The 19304-nt window shown below is 44.7% G+C and overlaps 1 protein-coding gene across 1 annotated transcript in view; it reads right to left on the bottom strand.

Moving 5' to 3' along the window:
• Positions 1 to 19304, bottom strand: part of LOC139264152 (MAM and LDL-receptor class A domain-containing protein 1-like) — an 886997-nt gene that overhangs the window by 397719 nt on the left and 469974 nt on the right. Inside the window, exons 21-23 of the mRNA XM_070880238.1 lie at positions 7222 to 7378; positions 5872 to 5982; positions 1055 to 1268 (exon numbers count right to left, since the gene is read on the bottom strand). Coding sequence (XP_070736339.1) covers positions 1055 to 1268; positions 5872 to 5982; positions 7222 to 7378 — 482 coding nt within the window. The remainder of the gene's footprint in view (positions 1 to 1054; positions 1269 to 5871; positions 5983 to 7221; positions 7379 to 19304) is intronic.

Here is a 19304-nt window from a genome sequence, read left to right as displayed (position 1 = left end):
TTTAATTATATAAATTACTAATAATAAGGTTCAAAATGAGTTTTTGTCTTGATTTGAAACAAACCAGATGAATTGTTAAAATAGAAGCTCCAATGAGTGTTATACTTCAACAGAACTCAATAACATGGTCACTCTTGGTTTGTTATATTTGAGTGTGATTTTTGTATCTCAAGGATTTTCGTCTGCAGGTAACCTTCTTCAGCGGTAGAAGTGAAATGAGATGTTTACTTCATAGTATCAACACGGTGCTCAAACAAAGGAAGGTGTGAGCACATCTTCCTGTGTCTCCACTCAAGATGTAAGTGGTTATAGGGGATTATGGGGAGCGGGCGGGGAAGTGGACCTGAGTCCATGATCGGATCAGCCATGATCATATTAAATGGTGGAGCAAGCCCGAGGGGCCGTATGGCCTACTCCTGATCCTAGTTCTTATGTTCTTGTGTCCCATGCCACCAAGCAGCTGAATGAGGGTGAACACAAACTTAAACTTCAACTAAACTAACCCCAGCATACTCAGTTTCATCATTCAGTCCCAGATCCCTATTGTGTTTGTTTCGGACTCAGCTTTGTATGGACTAGTGAAATTACCCAATCTATAAAAATTCCAATCCAAGTTAGCTAGGTTGTTTACTTGTCCTATTGATTTAAACACCAATGTTAGTAATAGTTTCTGTTGGGCTCTGGATACAATAGACTTGGATTAGTTTGGATTGAACTGAACTGATCTGAATATAAATCAAGGTTGGCTTAGTTATACACACAAGAGCTGAACACTGAACAAAATCATCAAACTATAGCTGAAGGAGTAAATGTCAGGTAAATTCATGCAGAGTAATCACTGGTCTTGTCATCCGGCCAATATTCATTGTGAACAGATCAATGTCATTTGGCAGAGTCTCTTTTTGTTCTATTCTCAAGACATAAAACAAAACAATAAATCTTCTCTGTATCACAGTTATCAAAATAATAGTATCTGGAAATGTAATGAACGGCTTTTTACAATTGACTGAAGATTAAATCTGCATGGTTCACCCAAGCTTGAAGAATTACTTACTGCAGATGACTGGATGCTCATCAGAATGATCAGCACAGTCATTGGTGAAGTCACAGAGTCGGTCTTTAGGGATACAAAACTTGTTGGCACATGCATACTCATCAGAGCTGCACTGTCGGTCTGGGATCAGAAGAGGAGCACAATTTTCAAAAGAAATGTCATCCACCGCAATATCACCCATGTAACTCACACCCCGCTTGGCTCTTAAGAAAACCTGTAAAGATTGAACAAGCAGTCAAATATAATTTGAATCCATTGCTTATTCATGATGACATATAAGAAGCCTAAATTAAATTCATTTTGTTTTCTTGCTTTCAAAATGCATAGGCTATGTTTACTATTGGCAACCGCACTTGTGCACTTTTCTTCCCCAGTATTTGCCTCTTCTTCATCTTCAGCAAGTGCGGGCAACCTCGGGCGTTCATTGGGAAGTTGGGTGGTCAGAAGTTTAATGGGAATGGGGTTCAGAAAGAAGGCTGAGTGAGGAAATGGGGAGGGGGTGATATGGCAGAAAAACTAGGGAAAGATGAGTGTTCAGGTATATGCGGTGGAGTATGCGGTGGAGCGGTGGGGGGGGTGGGGGGCAGGACAAAGGGAAGCAGCAGAGACAGCTAAATCAACTTGGTGACAAATAATTCCTGAGCTCTTTGCACTTGCTGTTAGGGGTCAGGGTGGAGGGAGCAGGAGGGGGGCATTAAAGGAGGTATTTGATGGTGGAGAAAAGAAGTCTGGGGTTAGCTGTGATCCTAGAGAAGTGGGAAGTGGGTGGTTTTGGCAGGGGAGAGTGTGACCTGGCAAAGCTTCATGTGCTTCAGCCAGATCTGGCGATGGATGTCTCAGTCAGATACCATCAAGTCTGCTCCCCTTCGACTTGAGGTTGTGAAGATGACAGCTGTATTGCAAGAACAACTGTGATGGGAGAAAGTGAAGGTTTTGCCAGAACACAGACATCGAAAGTGGAGCTCAGAGAGCGGTTCTGTAAATCAACTATTGGGCAAACAGAGGGCCAAGGGCTGTGCAATTGGGAAGTTGAATGTGCAGTTGTAAATTACATGGAGGGCAGCTTTTTTTCCAGGGAAAGACACAGAAGGAAGTGGGATTAGAAGGGGGTAGGAGGATGTAGGTGGTGAAAGATACTGGTCAAAGCTGGCCTTGTCATTCATTGAGAGCACGAGAATAGAGAGATGGCGGGATCAAGGAAGTGGTCATGAATATGGATTGATGTGTTTTAAATGGGAGGAGTGGATTAGGAAGAAGAGGGCAGTGAATTCGAAGGAAAGAGCTGAGATGAGGAGTTGCTCAGTGGAGAGGCTGAGGATGGCAAAAAAGCCAAGGAGAAACTCAGTGTGGGGCTTGGTAGGTAGTAGACAATAAGGATTTTAAAAGAGTGGCAAGAGGAATGGGGCCTTTATTATCGTGGCCTGCGCAAGAAGAATGGCCTGGTGATCAAGGTACCACAGAACACTTTCACCCCTGGGACTGTACCCCAGCTTTGGGAGAGGGGATGTGAAGAAAATGTGCATAAAAAAGTAGCTAAAGAAGGCATTTTGGGCCTATCCAAGTCTGTGTCCAAGCACATAATTTTAACTTGGTTCCACCAAACTATCAACATTTGTATTTTCATTAGGCGATGATAATTGCATTCTGATAAACTTCCGTGTGGATTAACTATGTATTAACTAACCAATCATTATCCATTAGAAATCAAAATGATATTTCACAGCCTTTCCATCTAATGTATTTTAGTTTGTCAAACTTTCTCTAAGATTCAATCTGAATGCTATGAAGCGATGTTTGATCATTGATTACTTTAAAGAGTTATTCAGCTCTAAATTGCTATTCTGCTATTTCAAGAAAATAAATCTGTCCATTCCTGGCAGCTCAGTAGGTTAAAGCAGTTAGCAGCTGAGTCGTACAGATGAGGAGGGTCCCTGTGCCAATCACAGGATACTGCTGATCTCTACTAACACAGTGGTAGTGGTGCTACAATGGGCTTACTGCCTCTGGATTATGGAAGAGTAAATCATCCATGCTTCCTGCCCCGTGATTACAATCCAGAATCCCTGCTGAGAGAGTGTTTGTATGTGCATCTGGTGAGGACACTACTGTGATCAGCTGTGAAGCCCCTTTGGTAGAATAGCATTACCAAGGCACAGCCATGAGGACTGATCTCTGGGGCAAGTGTTTGGAGATCATACAGCACCCAGGGATCCATAACTGCAGGAAGGAGCCAACACCTTCAGGTGAGGAACAAGGGATAAACTCCCCAAATCATCGAGGAAGGTTCATTTGAGTTTAATAAAATAATTATATTAGCCCTTAAATGCTCAACTATATTTTGCACAGTGCTTTCTTTCAGCTGCCAGATTAGGTGAAAGAATCTGTTAGATCACATGGCGGTGGAATGGGCAGACACATGGCAGATGAAATTCAATGCAAAAAGTGTGAGTTGATACATTTTAGTAAGAAGCTGGAGAAGAGACAATACATGCTAAATGGTACAATTTTAAAGGGGGTGCAAGAGACCTGGGACTGTTAACAAAGCACATTAAGTTTCTAAATAGAGGCATAGAGTATAAAAGCTACAAATTTATGCCAAACCTTATAAAACATTAGTTCAGCCCCAACTGGAGTACTGTGTCCAATTCTGGGCACCGCACTTTAGGAAGGACATGAAGGCTTTGGAGAGGATGCAGAAGAGATTTACTAGAATGGCTATAGGGATGAGGGCTTACAGTTTTATGGATAGACTAAAGAAGCTGGGGTTGTTCCCTTAGTTCAGAGAAGGCTAGGAGGAGATTTGATAGAGGTGTTCAAAATCATGAAGGGTTTAGATAAGAGTAAATGTTTCCAATGGCTGAAGGGTCGATAACCAGAGGGCACAGATTTAAGGTGATTGGCAAAAGAACCAGAGGCAACATAAGGAAAAATAATTTACGCAACGAGTGGCTAGGATTTGGAATGCACTGTCTGAGAGGGTGGTGGATACAGATTTACTAGTAGACTTCGAAAGGTAATTGGATAAATACTTAAAATTGTAGGGATATGGGAAGTGGGACTAACTAGATTGCTCTTCGACTGAGTTGGTGCTGACTCGATAGGCCGAATGGCCCCCTTCGATGCTATGATTCTAACTAATAATCATTTGATTACTTGAATACAATTTAAGATATCCCATTCATTCATTCTTCTTAATTGTCTAACATATTGGCCCTGAAATCCTGGCCTTGCCGGATCCGTACGGAATGCGTATGGACCCGGCGAGGCCTCACAAAAGCCGGTTTTCACGCAATTTCTCTTGACAGATCCTCCTCATCCCCGGGAGAAGGACATCCGCGTGGGTGAGAGTGGGCTCTTGCCCAGCGAATGTCCTTCAAACTCTTACGTCAGGTAAAAGCAAGCGCATAGCTTACTTTTACTGGCGTAAGAGTTTTAACACATATAAAAATAAAATTTAAATACATATTTTTATAGTAAAAACCGTGTCCACTAAGGTAAGTTTATTTTAAATCCTATTAAAACACATTAAAAAAAATTCCCCAAATATATTTTCTTTCCAAAACTTTAGTTTCAATTAATTTTAAATATGTGTTTTTTTTTATTATGTTGTGTTTGGGTGTTTTAGGTGTTTTTTTCTCATTGACAGCAATAGGAACTCAGAGATACGGAGTTCCCATTACTATCAATGAGAATACTGTACCATGATTGGTTGTCCAGTCCCACGTGACTCCAGCTGCTCCATCCGTATCCCCAAGACGTGGACGCACTGTGAAGCACGGGAAAGGAAGACCCCCGACCGGAATCGAAGGCGCTTGCAGGACCACTAGGTATTTTCGTGGAGAAGTTTTGGGTCCGAGGTGTTTGTCCGAAGGAAACCTTCGACTGGAATTTCTGGGCCAATCTTTTTGAACAGTTGCACATATGAATATTTTAGAAACCCATCATAGACGGTCCGTCGAACGAGGATGACTTGCTTCCACACCAAAAGGGATGAGTTCATAGATGTTTCAATGAAGGACCCGATAGTCCAGTCCTGAAATCCAGAGGTGGAAGATGCCTGTGCGTGGATTTATTTTAATGTGTGGTGACCATTGCGCATCAGCCATTACATGGGCTTGACAGAGCTAGGCCTTTATCCAGTGGCAAGGGTTCACCAGGACGACTGGAGACCTGCTCTGCTGCCCGGACCTAGAGCGCACACAAATTGCAGTGTGGGCTGGCACGTGCTGCCCCTGGGCCCTCGGCTCTTCTGGGCCCCATCCCCTCATTTGCCACACCTCCGCTACGATCTTCCCACTCCTCCACTGTGCCTGGGCCCTGCCAATGTTCCAGCCCATGCTCTAACCGGCGACCTGGGCCTTGATGATGTCACCCAGTTGCCCATCTCAAAGTCATCGCACACTTGGGACGACTTGCGCGGGAAGCTGCAGTGGCATGCTCCAGCTCTTTAAACTCCCGACCTGCGGTAGTGTTCTCTCACAGGTCAGGGTGGCCCACCATGATTAGAAACCATAGTTTTAATCACAGCCAGTCTCTTCATTATGTCCTGCAAGAGACATCTGTGTTTCTAATTTGGCAAACAAAGTGAAAGTTAAATAAATTATTTATGATTTTCTGGCATTTTGGCCTTTTAGTTAAATAGAACAATATTGTTGATAAGCAAATGTGTTACACAAATGTGGATTCTTGTGGGATTTCCTGAAACAGAACAAGATTACATTTCTGGCCAATTAACAAGCAAATCTCTGAAGAATGGCATGATTCTTTTACTGTACCTCATTGATTTAATTCGATGGTTAGAAAAATAAATCCATCACCTGAGAATGAGACTGAACGCCAAGAAATACTTCTCCCCGCCTCCAATGGTTACCTTGGCTACCACTTTGTGACCAGAGCAACTGTGTTGAATTTCCATATTTACTGAAGACCTTAAGGGAAACAAAATTGTAACCATTGGCACTATGGTCTGATTTTGATGGTTTTTTTATAACCAAAATCAACAACTCCTTATTGTTTTGCATCATTTAGGCTGTCTGTATATTGAGAAACTGCAGATAGGTAATTCTTCCAAAACTGAACATTTAAGGAGGAAGAAATTCACCCCCGCTGGAAATGGGTTGCACCTACCATTTTCCCTATGTTTTTACCGGCCCGGTGGCTTCTTGTGTAAAATTCAACTCTTTGTCTTTTTTTTAGAGCGGAGCGGAAGTCGGTCAAAAGAGGGGCGGAAGTGGGGGCAGGCGGAGTGTCCGCCGCTGTTAGTGTGGCGCTGATGACGTCATCACGCTGGCATGTCACCATGTCTCTCCCCTTCACTTAAAGGGGAGAGCCGCTGTGAGCTCTGCGATTATTTTAGTTTGATCCACTGGGCCACAGGGAGGGTTTCAGCTGGGTCAGCGGTCTGGCACCCAAGAGGGGGTGCCAGGCTGCCTGTTGGTGGCCCGGCCGAACCCAGGGGCATAATTGTCGGGTCGACCTGGCAGTCGGCCGACAAAAAAAAAAAGAAGGTGGCCGCGGCAGTGCGCCCTCCCCTTTAATGGCGACTGCACCGCCATTTTGCACACACTGCAAACACAGTCCACCGACAGAAAAAGCTGCAGTAGTGTTCTCTCACAGGTCAGGGTGGCCCACCATGATCAGAAACCATAGTTTTAATCACAGCCAGTCTCTTCATTATGTCCTGCAAGAGACATCTGTGTTTCTAAAATCTTTTGCCGGCCAAAAGATTTTTTTTTACGTGACTTTTGCTTGAGGGGCGGGAGATCGGCGATGCATGCTGTCATGATGCACTTGGGAGGGTTTGGCAGCAGTGGGACGGAAGTGGGGACCACCGTAAAAGCCACCGAGGAGAATTTCACGAGTAGTGGACATTTGACAAAAAATCCGCTTTCCGGCGGTAACAGGCCTTATTGGGAGGCCAAATTTCGGCCCCAAGGTATCCAAAATATACACACTGTTGGAAGTCAGTGATTTGATTTTTGCTGAATTTCTCCAGTTTAATCAAATAAATCCCAACCCTTTTGCTCTTTTAATAAATATAAACCAGAAACTATTAAATCACAATTTAGATCTGTGCATTTAGGAATTTAATTCTTCATCAGCTGAGATGTAATCTGGAAACAATATTGAAGAAAAATATTGATTTATTTCAGTAAGAAAAGTAATACCTGCAATGACCCAATGGTAACTCCACTCATGTGGTACCAAAAGACCAATTTGCACTGTGGACCAGTAAGGGATATTGTTGGAGTGAGAATGTCAGCTGAGTGACCAAATTCTCCATTTGAACTATCAGCGTAAAGGTACCAGCCTTTTTCCGTCCCCCTGCAGGTGTAAGTTAAATGTTTAAAGCCAGTTTGTTCAAATTTTCCACTGTCATGCATTTTAAAGTGCTTTTTCTATGATGTAAGTGCATTTTCATGTAACATATAAATTGATCAATGGTTCTAGTATACAATACAGATGCTGCTTTATAATTCCCCATTATTGTCCAATGGCTCAATGAATAACTTTTGGCCTTGAGCTGTAAAACAATACAATTGCACAATATTTTATATATATAAGGATTTAGATAAACTGAAAACCTGACCATATAACTAACTGCAGATAATATTACATGAAGTACTTTGGGACTTTGTTGAACATGAAAATGTAGGCACGAGTGAGGAGTGGTGGAATCTGCAAAGAAAGAGTTCAAAGACCATTTGGACATTGTTTTAAAACATTTGTGAGGGATACAATCCCTTTCAAAAATGGATTAATAAAATATTAGTGAAAAATTTGGAAAAAAAAGTTTTGTTCTTATTAAAGCCTCCCTAACGGCCAATAATGAAAAGTTTCTGCACAATTACATAACATTGTGGATTTTACGAAGGAAGTTAGTGGAGATCTTTAAAGTGTCATCACAGATGTTATGGAATAGTACAGCAAGAAGGATTTTTCTGTGTTTGCTCCTGACCAGTTTTCTGTGTATTGCGCCATGCGGCCACCCCAGCAACTGTTCTAATTTGTTGACTTCACCAAGGTACATCATCAGCATCATCATAGGTGGTCGCTCGTATCGAGGATGACTTGCTTCCACGCCAAAAAGGGATGAGTTCACAGGTGGTTCAATGAAGGACCGAATATTCCAGGTCCCGAACTATATGTTGAAGCATAGAAGATGCCTGTGTGTGGACTTTTTTAACGTGTGGTGACCGTTGCACACCAGCCACCACACGGGCTTGACAGAGCTAGGTCTTGGTCCAGTGGCAAGGATTGAACCAAGGTACACGATGTTATGTATTTAACCCCTTGTAACCTGTATGACACCTGACCACCAGAGGGCCCACTTGTTGGAGTCCCAACGGATCCCAGCATCCCTTGGGAGCACAGTATATAAGCAGGTCACCCACGAGGTACCTGCACTCTGGAGTCTTATTAAAGGAGCTAAGGTCACACTTGTTCATTGTACACAGTACTCAGTTTTATCCTTTATTATGAGTGTACCACACAGCATCATTGGCTGTATCAATGTAACCGTTCATGTGCCTATCATCCATCCAGTGACAAACCTACATTATTCCATCAATGTAAATTATGTGCTTTATCTGTTAGAAAATAATGCATGTCAAGGTCCCGGGGGTGCACTTCATGCTTTCACTCTGACGCTGTCAGGCAAACAGATGTAACAGAGCTTTTCAAGGATGAAAGAGGGATGAATGCCCATCTCCATGGTGATATGTGCTTTGTAATGCAACCACGGGTAATGACATATCTGCACAGCCCCCTAAAGGACAGTGGAGAACAGATACCATTATGCCCGTATGTGAACCAGGGGTCTTAGTTATCAGAGACATGATTTGCTTAGCGAGGCCCAGGCTGTGGAGCTCAGCAAAATTATAGTATGCTGTATGCTTCACAATATTGCTGGGAGCAGAAGTATCTCCAAAAAATTGAATAAAGAGAGAAAAGAAAATGGAGGAGATCAGTGATGTCTTGAAAGCCCATGTCTGATCTATCTGCCAGCATGTAGAAACTGTTAGACATGTCGGTGGTCAAAGGTCGCAAGGCTGCCGTCGGGCCTGCAAAGACCCATTTGTGAGCCATGATTCAAGTTCCTTCGAGGTGGCCAGACTCTCAATGGAACATTGTATCTTTGAAAGGCCCTGGGACATCACTCCACAGATGTTTGAGCTCGCTCCTCTATCCTCTGCCATTGTGGAGAGTGTTATGTTCAGAATAAATCCACAGAACTGTATCGCAAGCTCAAACTGTTGTGACCTTGGTCTCTTTATTCAGACTACAGAGTGGAGAAGCAACATGGTGAATCACCTTTTATACCTGCTTTCCCCAGGGTGCACAGGCAACCCTTAGGTCTCCCACAGGTGTGCCCCCTATTGGCAAGTCTTACATTTTGATAAGGTTTACATACATACATAGCATCACTCCCCCCCAAAGTCTTATGTGCAAGTTATTTGTAAGTTGAGGTGATCTGGCACCCTGCGTTCCCAGATCGATCGCCTGGGTTGAAGTCCTGGCATGGTGGGTTCATCCTTGTGGTCGATGGCGAGATTGATCGTGCTGGTGGGTCGCTGGGGGCCAGGTCCTTTCACGGTGATTCCTGGTTATCTGTGGTTTCACAAATAAACACTCCATTTTCATCATATACACTCCATTCCCCCCTTGGCTAATGTGGTGCTAGCAGCCAACTGGGGCCCTGAACATGGTCTACATCACTTATTCTGATGTCACGTGGAGGGACCGTGCATTTATAGTGCATTCTCTGCTGATGGCATATGGAAGGCTCGGTTCTGAGTGATTCCGTCTGGTGACTGCGTAGCACCCAGGATAGCTGGGTCTGTAGGGAGTTTACCGTGACACTAGTGGTACTAGGATTAGTGATTTGGGCTGCCTGCTCCGGGCTATTGTCGCTGACCCTGAGGTCTAGCAAGCCCCGGATGGCCGCAATGGCCTTGAGACTTTCGGTAGTGGCGGGAGGCCTAGTGGTCCTCATGGACCCTGGGCCATAGTATGGGGGCCCCGGACCACCGACTGTGTGTAGCCACCCTGCCTTACTTTGCAACATTGAGATGGGTCTTTTGTCTCTGCGACGGATAGGTTGCCACATGCTGTCTAGCAGTTCACCTTTGCCAGGTGTTAACGTGGGATCCTGGCAGGCCCAGGTGCTAAGCTGGGGGGCTGTTATGGTTGACCCCTTGCTTTCAAACATTTCCACGACCACGAGTGGGTCTGCAGGCTGCACCGTTTCCACCCCTGTGGTGGGCAACAGTGGCCAACTGAGAGCATTAGTGCCGTTCTCAGTGCCTGGCCCATAGCGGGACATGTTACAGTGCACAGACAGTGTTAGGCCTTCTCGAAACAACGCATCGATAATGGTGCCTCTGCTCTCCCAAGCTTGTGGGATGAGCAGCTTGTCTGACTCGAGCACATTTTGGGACACTCTTTGATACGTCTCTATAGTCCCGTGAACACTGGATGCTGCTTTGTTTAACTTATTGGATACATGTTTGGGGCTTGCCTGCTACTTTTGCTTGCTGCACAACACTCCCGACCCCGTGTGGGAACATCTCACTTGCTACGAATACTTCATTAGATACATATACAACTGGTTAGGGTTCGCCCACTACTTTGGCTTGCTGTACAACACACCCGACCCTATGTGATAACATATCACTTGTTACAAATGCTTTGTCAGATACATATAAGACCGGTTGGTGTTCGCCCGCTACTTTGGCTTGCTGTATGGTACCTCCAACCCCATATAATGGTACATCATTGGCCACGAAAACCTGCTTACAAGGGTTACATAGTGCATACAATTTATTGGAGCGTTGTGGGTCCTGGCCTTCACAGCGGCCGCCCCTTTACCTTTGCCCCAAACCCAGTCATCTTCCTTGCTGGGCGACGCATTCCTCCGTTCCATTGTGGCGACCTCCCATGGTCTGGACGGTCTCTCATCCCATGGTCTGGATGCTCTCTCGTCCCGTGGTCTGGGTGCCCTCTCATACGTGTCAGTGATGCCGACTGCCTTGATCTTCCTCCCCAGGTATTTTGCCTCTGGCATCAGGAAGACGCAGTCAGATCATTTCGGCCGGAGTCCCATTCCACATAGTCGACCTGGAGCCTCTTCCATCGTCGCAAAGAGGTCGTCGGCATCAGGTGGTGGGTACGGCGCCTGTCCACTGCTTGGTTGATTTTTACCTCTTCGTGGTCGTGATGAGTGGCCTGTGCCTCAGGGATCTGCAAATGGATCTGCACTTCGATGCCTGGTTCAGCTGAAGGTGGGAGTTCGCTCAGCCTTTGAGCAAGGGAGACATCGTTCGCCGGAGAAGGTACGCAGAGGTCTTCCCACTTCCATCGAATCTTTCCCATCTACCTTCTACCAAGCAGCGTTGGCCCATCATCTGAAACAATCCATAGTGGTAAATCGTGCACCGCTCCCTCATGGAATACTCTTATGTCCGCACTACCAATAACTGGTATCAGTTCCTTGGTGTAGGTGTGCAGCTTTGCCTGAATCAGGATCAGCTTGGGTTGCTGTGCTTTGTCGCTCCACAGCCTCTCGAATGCCTTCTGGCTCATAACTGATAGACACGGGGGCGAGTCAAGTTCCATGGAGACTGGAGTGCCGTTAAGTTCAACTTTTAACATTATAGGAGGGCTTTTGGTGGTGAAGGTGTGTATCCCATATACTTCCTCTTCATCCTCAGTTGCCTCTCCTGCTCATTCATCATGATCCTTGCTGGATCAATCGTCCTCTCACATGGTGAGGCAGAGATCATTTGTACATTCTCTGGAGGTGCCCCATTGTTCCACAGCCCTTGCACACATAGGGCTTGAATCAACATTGATGAGCTCTATGGCTACCCCTGCAGCGCCAACATGGTGCAAATGGATACGCATTCACGCCCCACGGCGGATTCTGAGTCACTCTAGGCCTAGGTCTGGCCTCTGCAATCGTGTGGATCCTGCCCTGTGCCGTTCTGCCTGCTGAAAACATTATTTTGTGCACGGTGCTTGCCGGTGAGCTTCGACTATCTGTTTCGTGTTATCGCTCGTGGATATGAAGGCTTGGGCTATTGTGATGGTCTTGCTCAGAGCTAGGGATTTGACAGACAACAGTTTGCAAAGCATGACCTCATGGCCAATTCCAAGCATGAAAAAGTCCCGCAACATTTCCCCCAAGGATCCTGCATAGTCGCACTGTCCCGCAAGATGTCTTAGGTCGGCGACAAAACTCGCCAGGTTCTGGCCCTCGGAGCAATGGTGCGTATAAAAGCGGTACAGGATGCTCTCCTTTGCCTTGAGATGTTCCCTGACCAGCGTACACAGCTGTGCGTAAGATTTGTCTGTTAGTTTGGCTGGTGCCAGCAAATTTTTAAGGAGGCCATATACCGATGACCCACATACGGTGAGGAGAATCGTCCTGTGCTTGATCTCTGTTTCAGCCATGTCCAATTCGTTGGCCACAAAGTACTGGTCGAGGCGCTCAGCGAAGGCTTCCCAATCATCATCCTCAACAACTCTCTCAAGAATACCAACGGCAGCCACTGCCGCGTGAGAGTTCGTGATCCGTTACTCGTTGCCAATTTGTTATGTTCAGAATAAATCCACAGGACTATATCGCAAGCTCAAACTGTTGTGACCTTAGTCTCTTTATTCAGATCCAGAGTGGGGAAGCAGCATAGTGAATCACCTTTTATACCTGCTTGCCCCAGGGTGCACAGGTGGCCCCTTAGGTCTCCTACAGGTGTGCCCTCTAGTGGCAAGTCTTACATTTTGGTGAGGTTTACATAACAGAGAGTGTGGCCTTTAGGATTGCCCAGTACCTCGCACAGCTGCTGCTGGCCCACCATCATTTTCCTTTCCATTGATCGCCCTCTGGGTTCAGCATCTGTGTCCAGCTGAGCACTGTGCCCTCCGATGCAGACTCTCCACAGCTGTCCCCATCACTACTCTCTGCTTGATGGCGATTCACCTGGTAACATCCTACCTAACTGTCTAAGGGGACCCACCAATGTGCTCGTATCTGCGCTGGTGCCTGCAATGCACGAGTCCTGTGATGGTGCACCGCAGGAATGAGCTCCTCTGAGGAGTCCTCTTCATCTGTGGGGCTCATTTTCTTCACATGATGAAAGCATGAAGAGCACTCGCGGGAAATGTACATTGACAAGCATTATTTCTGACAGAAAAAGCACATCATTTACATTGTTAGAATAATGTAGGTGTGTCATCGGATTGATGATAGGCACATGAACGGGCACATGAAAGGAGAGAGAAAGGATATGATTTAGATATGGGACAGTATAAATGTTGAAATGCACATGATTAAGGTGATCATATTTCATTAAGTGTTGAAGACAATCAAGGCAACTTTACCTTATGGTCTGAGAGATTAATGCTGTCACCCTGCTGCAACGCACAACCAATCTCACCATCTCTAATGCCACTTGTTTCCAATGCTGCTTCTTTGGCTGGGTTCAGCTCCATGATCTGTGATGGTTCGCCTCAGCTTCATGGCCTTTCCCTGGAATTCTGTGTTCTCTTCTCCTGCTAGCATGTGCATCCGATGGATGTCGTGCCTTCGGTGAGGGTAACAATCCAGCAGATGCGTCACGAGTCAGACTGGCATGCATTTGAGGAACGTGCTGATGGGGTCATTTGAGAACGTGTGCTGAGAATCAGGGGAGCTGATAGAGGTGGTATCACATTACCTGAGGATTGGAGCGGCTCCCCGTGGTGGATGGAGGAAGGGGGAGGTGAAGATGTGCATTGAAATGGAACGATGGGTGGTGTTGAAAGTGATATGGGTGTGAGGAGTGATGTGAATGAAATACATTTGACAAGACAGAGTGAGAAGGATGCACTACAGGTTATAGGTGAATCAGCAACTATGCACACCTTTCCAAACCTGGTTAGGTCATTAAAATGCTTCCTCTACTGGATCTAGGTCCTCATAATCACCCTCTTGCTGTTCACTTCTTGGACCGCCTCCAGCCATACCTTCTTTGTGATGGTCAGAGGTTTCTTTTTCCCATTGGTAGGATAGCACACAGCAGAACATCCAGGGGCAACTCATTAAACATGGACACAACTGTTGCTCTCTTTCCATCCATGACTCTTACATTTGTCCCTCAAATCCAAAGTGACAACCTTCCAACCTTCAAACCTCCTCCTCCATTGCATCTGTCAACTGGTCCTTTAAATAGTCGAGGTGAAATTGCTTTATGCAGGTCCACGTCACGTCTGCTCACGCGCATTGGAGGCGTGAAACCCGGAGGTAAAATTATGATAAGACATCCCCCTTGAAATTGCTCACGTGTTGTGCGTACATAAAAATCACCATGGATTTACAGGGCTTCAATCCAAGTTTTTAAAGTAGCCCCAGAGTTAATTTGGAGCAGCATCTACATGGTTGTAAGTAAAGGTATGTTTATGCACCAGGTCAAAGATTAATAGACGCATTGCATAGAAACATAGAAACATAGAAACATAGAAAATAGGTGCAGGAGTAGGCCATTCGGCCCTTCTAGCCTGCACCGCCATTCAATGAGTTCATGGCTGAACATGCAACTTCAGTACCCCATTTCTGCTTTCTCGCCATACCCCTTGATCCCCCTAGTAGTAAGGACATCATCTAACTCCTTTTTGAATATATTTAGTGAATTGGCCTCAACAACTTTCTGTGGTAGAGAATTCCACAGGTTCACCACTCTCTGGGTGAAGAGGTTTCTCCTCATCTCGGTCCTAAATGGCTTACCCCTTATCCTTAGACTGTGTCCACTGATTCTGGACTTCCCCAACATTGGGAACATTCTTCCTGCATCTAACCTGTCTAACCCCATCAGAATTTTAAACGTTTCTATGAGGTCCCCTCTCATTCTTCTGAACTCCAGTGAATACAAGCCCAGTTGATCCAGTCTTTCTTGATAGGTCAGTCCCGCCATCCCAGGAATCAGTCTCGTGAACCTTCGCTGCACTCCCTCAATAGCAAGAATGTCCTTCCTCAGGTTAGGAGACCAAAACTGTACACAATATTCCAGGTGTGGCCTCACCAAGGCCCTGTACAACTGTAGCAACACCTCCCTGCCCCTGTACTCAAATCCCCTCGCTATGAAGGCCAACATGCCATTTGCTTTCTTAACCGCCTGCTGTACCTGAATGCCAACCTTCAATGACTGATGTACCATGACACCCAGGTCTCGTTGCACCTCCCCTTTTCCGAATCTGTCACCATTCAGATAATAGTCTGTCTCTCTGTTTTTACCACCAAAGTTGATAACCTCACATTTATCCACATTATACTTCATCTGCCATGCATTTGCCCACTCACCTAACCTATCCAAGTCACTCTGCAGCCTCATAGCATCCTCCTCGCAGCTCACACTGCCACCCAACTTAGTGTCATCCGCAAATTTGGAGATACTACATTTAATCCCCTCGTCCAAATCATTAATGTACAGTGTAAACTGCTGGGGCCCCAGCACAGAACCTTGCGGTACCCCACTAGTCACTGCCTGCCATTCTGAAAAGTCCCCATTTACTCCTACTCTTTGCTTCCTGTCTGACAACCAGTTCTCAATCCATGTCAGCACACTACCCCCAATCCCATGTGCTTTAACTTTGCACATTAATCTCTTGTGTGGGACCTTGTCGAAAGCCTTCTGAAAGTCCAAATATACCACATCAACTGGTTCTCCCTTGTCCACTCTACTGGAAACATCCTCAAAAAATTCCAGAAGATTTGTCAAGCATGATTTCCCTTTCACAAATCCATGCTGACTTGGACCTATTATGTCACCTCTTTCCAAATGCACTGCTATGATATCCTTAATAATTGATTCCATCATTTTACCCACTACTGAGGTCAGGCTGACCGGTCTATAATTCCCTGTTTTCTCTCTCCCTCCTTTTTTAAATGCACATGTCCTTATTTTATGACACTGGGAAAATAGAGAAATTCAGAACTTTATTCTTTTGGGTGCATTGCAAATATACGCCTACAGGCTTCCTGTGAATATATCATTGCTGCGGTTGATTTTTAAGCTAATTAAAACATGGGAATATACAAAGTAGAACTGTGAGATTCCTGTGAGAAAGATTTTATGAATGGTAATGAACTAATATTAGCCATTTACAATACTCCTGCACTAATGATCCTTTAGCACTTCTCAAGCATGAGTCACTTAAGTGAACGGATTCCCTCCAATTTGCTAATCCAGTTGCGAAGTAGTCAATTATTGTCACAAAATGGTTCAAGTGCAAGTAAAAATAAATGCTATTGCCTCCCACTTTGCCCCATTCCTGTCCCCCGTGTTAATATCGGGGCTAGTATTTCTGCAGTCCAAGTTGCATTCCACCCTAATAGGGCCCCCAGCAATAGCTGAGTACATTTTTTTTCCCTTCTTCTTTCCCATATCTTCTGCATATTTGGAACCCTTTTTTTCCAACAAAATGTCATTGTGCTGCTCTATTACACTGCTCATGAGAGCTTGCCGCACATTGTCAGTGAAATATCATTTATTTTTACTTGCACTTGAACCATTTTGTGACATAATTGACTACTTCGCAGCTGAATTAACAAATTGGAGGGAGTCCGTTCACTTAAGTGACTCATGCTTGAGAAGTGCTAAAGGATCATTAGTGCAGGAGTATCGTGAATGGCTAATATTAGTTCATTACCATTCACAAAATCTTTCTCACAGGAATTGCATGGTTCCAGTTTGTATATTCCCATGTTTTCATTAGCATAAAAATCAATCGTTGCTAATTCACAGGAAGTCTGCAGGCGTATATTTGCAAAGCACCCAAAAGAATAAAGTCCTGAATTTCTCTATTTTCCCAGTGTCATAAAATAAGGACATGTGCAATGTGTCTATTAATCTTTGACCTGGTACATAAACATACCTTTACTTACAACCATGTAGATGCTGCTCCAAATTAACTCTACAGGGCTACTTTAAAAACTTGAATTGAAACCCTGTAAATCCGTGGTGGTTTTAATGTATCCTTACAGTAACTGCAGCAGGAGCTTGCTGGATTGGCTGCAACTAGGCAGGGAGCTGGTTATGCCAGGTTTCCAGCTTACATTGGGGATTCCTCTATGGCTTGTTGGGGAGGAAGCTTCTTCTGCCTCAAACATTGGACATCCTCATGGGTGGTGGGGTTGAGGTGGGGACTCCTTATGTCAGGAGGTCTCACATCTCGAGCCTTCACAGTCTGGGATGTGGGGACCACTTGGAAGTCTAGGTTATGATTTATTCCTGCTCCACAGAAGAACAAAGCGAATTCTTAAAAAATGTTAACTGCTCCCCCCCCTCTCCCCTCAAAGCCACACCACGTTTGGTCCACATCTTCCCAGCCTCTTTGCGGGGGCGGGGGGGGGGGGGGATGCTTCCCAAATGTACCCCTAGTGGTATAGGTGCTCACTACTGAGACCCAAATCAGGAACCTCTACTTGATCTGGAAAGTGCCCCAGGGTGAATGGTGGAATTTTGCAACAGATGCATCTCAGCAGTAATCCCAAAATATACCCATCGTCGGGTTGGTGGGGCCACAATTACTCCAGGAATTGAACTTAAGAATTTGCATTGGTGCTATCAGTTAGAATGCTTATATAGCTATGTTTTTTTAATATAAATTTCATGAAGGAAGAGAGAGCAGCCTACTGAATGCTTTGGTTTGGAATAGTTTGGCTTCATCGATGTCATCTATTTCCCAATACGCCTGGACCCAAGGAGAGGTCATTCGATGGTCATATTGACCTAATGGCTCCAACAGTTAGTTAGGCTCTGTACTATCTTTTTAGTAATGGCAAGGAAACGAGATTAGAATCGATAGCTTTGATGAGGAAGCTACGGTTCTGTGACACAAAGGAAACTGTGACAGTGTCTATTGGATGTAAAACCTTAAAAACCCAGCCACTACATTAAAAACGCTTAGTCTTTGAACTGTTACATTAATTTCAGTGTCAACAGTTTCAAAGATGCTTTATAAATTTTTGACATAATTAAAATCGCCTTATGCAAAGCATCCTGATGGAATCAAGAGAATTACAACTTTTTCAAAGATACCTCATTTTCCTTTGACATATGTAAAGGTTCGCGAGCTGGGACAGCTTCAACTTTTCAGCCTGCTACTTTAGTGATAAATTATGAATGTTAGTTTGCCATAGCTCAAAACTAAATAGAACTCATAGCAAGATACTTCCAAAGTAACTATCATAGTGGAGGATCCACCTTGGGAGCCCAAAAGGCCTCTGAGTATAGCCCTTTTAAATGTGTTACTTGCAGGCTGGCAAGTCAGTTCATTTCGTCATACCGAGTCTCAGAAAACAACAACAGGTTTCTTCAATTAGAGAAATGCAGGACGTACACTACCTGAAATTACCCTTCAATGTGCTGATCACGATAAGCTCACTAACATTTATATTCATGGAGGTTTTGTGGCTACTGGAATTGCTGCAGCAGACAAAAGGAAGCTATGAAGCAATTACCGACTGAAAAAATCATTTCAAATTGAGAACCTCTAGACTCGAGTCAAATAATTGGGAAATAGATTTTTTGTAAATTTGCTGGTAACTTGATAGCATCTGGGCCTTTGCCAAGTGTGCTGCAGTAGACTCACTCCTTATCTTATTGGAACAGGCCATTCCAGAATTTAGAAAATGACTGTTTCTTCGTAACCAAGCTTTTATTTACCGGATTATTGGTGATGGGAAATAACCAGAACCATGGTGGTTGATATTTTCAATCCACATTGCTATTATTATCTTTTACAACGACTCTACTCTACCCCATCCTTTCTTAGGACCTCAAAACTGTTAAACTCCTTACCTTTCTCAAGTCTTCTCTTCATCTTACAATCAATACTTCTTTCCTGTCTATCTGTCCCAATATTGCTTTTGCATTTCTTGGATTGGTTTCTCATGCTACACCCATACAATCACCTGCATCATTCTCCAGCGTTCCATCCTTTCCCCTCCCTTTTATATATCCACTACATGCTATCCTTCATGGACATTGTCCAGAAACATTATCAGATAACACCCAACTATAACTCTTTGCCACCACCATTAATTCCAAGGCTGTTGCCATATTATCCAGCTGTCAGCCAGATATCAAGGCGAATTGAAAGTAGCACCTGAAATGGGCTGCAAGTCAGTGGAGCAGCTGCTCCGCCCCTCCATTTGTGCCGACTTGATGTCTGAGCCATTTTGAGGCCCAGGCCTCAGTGGTATGACGCCAGC

Source organism: Pristiophorus japonicus, chromosome 5 (genome assembly GCF_044704955.1).
Source record: "Pristiophorus japonicus isolate sPriJap1 chromosome 5, sPriJap1.hap1, whole genome shotgun sequence".
In the NCBI taxonomy this organism is placed as follows: domain Eukaryota; kingdom Metazoa; phylum Chordata; class Chondrichthyes; family Pristiophoridae; genus Pristiophorus; species Pristiophorus japonicus.
The sequence above is the reverse complement of the archived record's forward strand: the minus strand, read 5'-3'. Positions and strand labels throughout refer to the sequence as shown.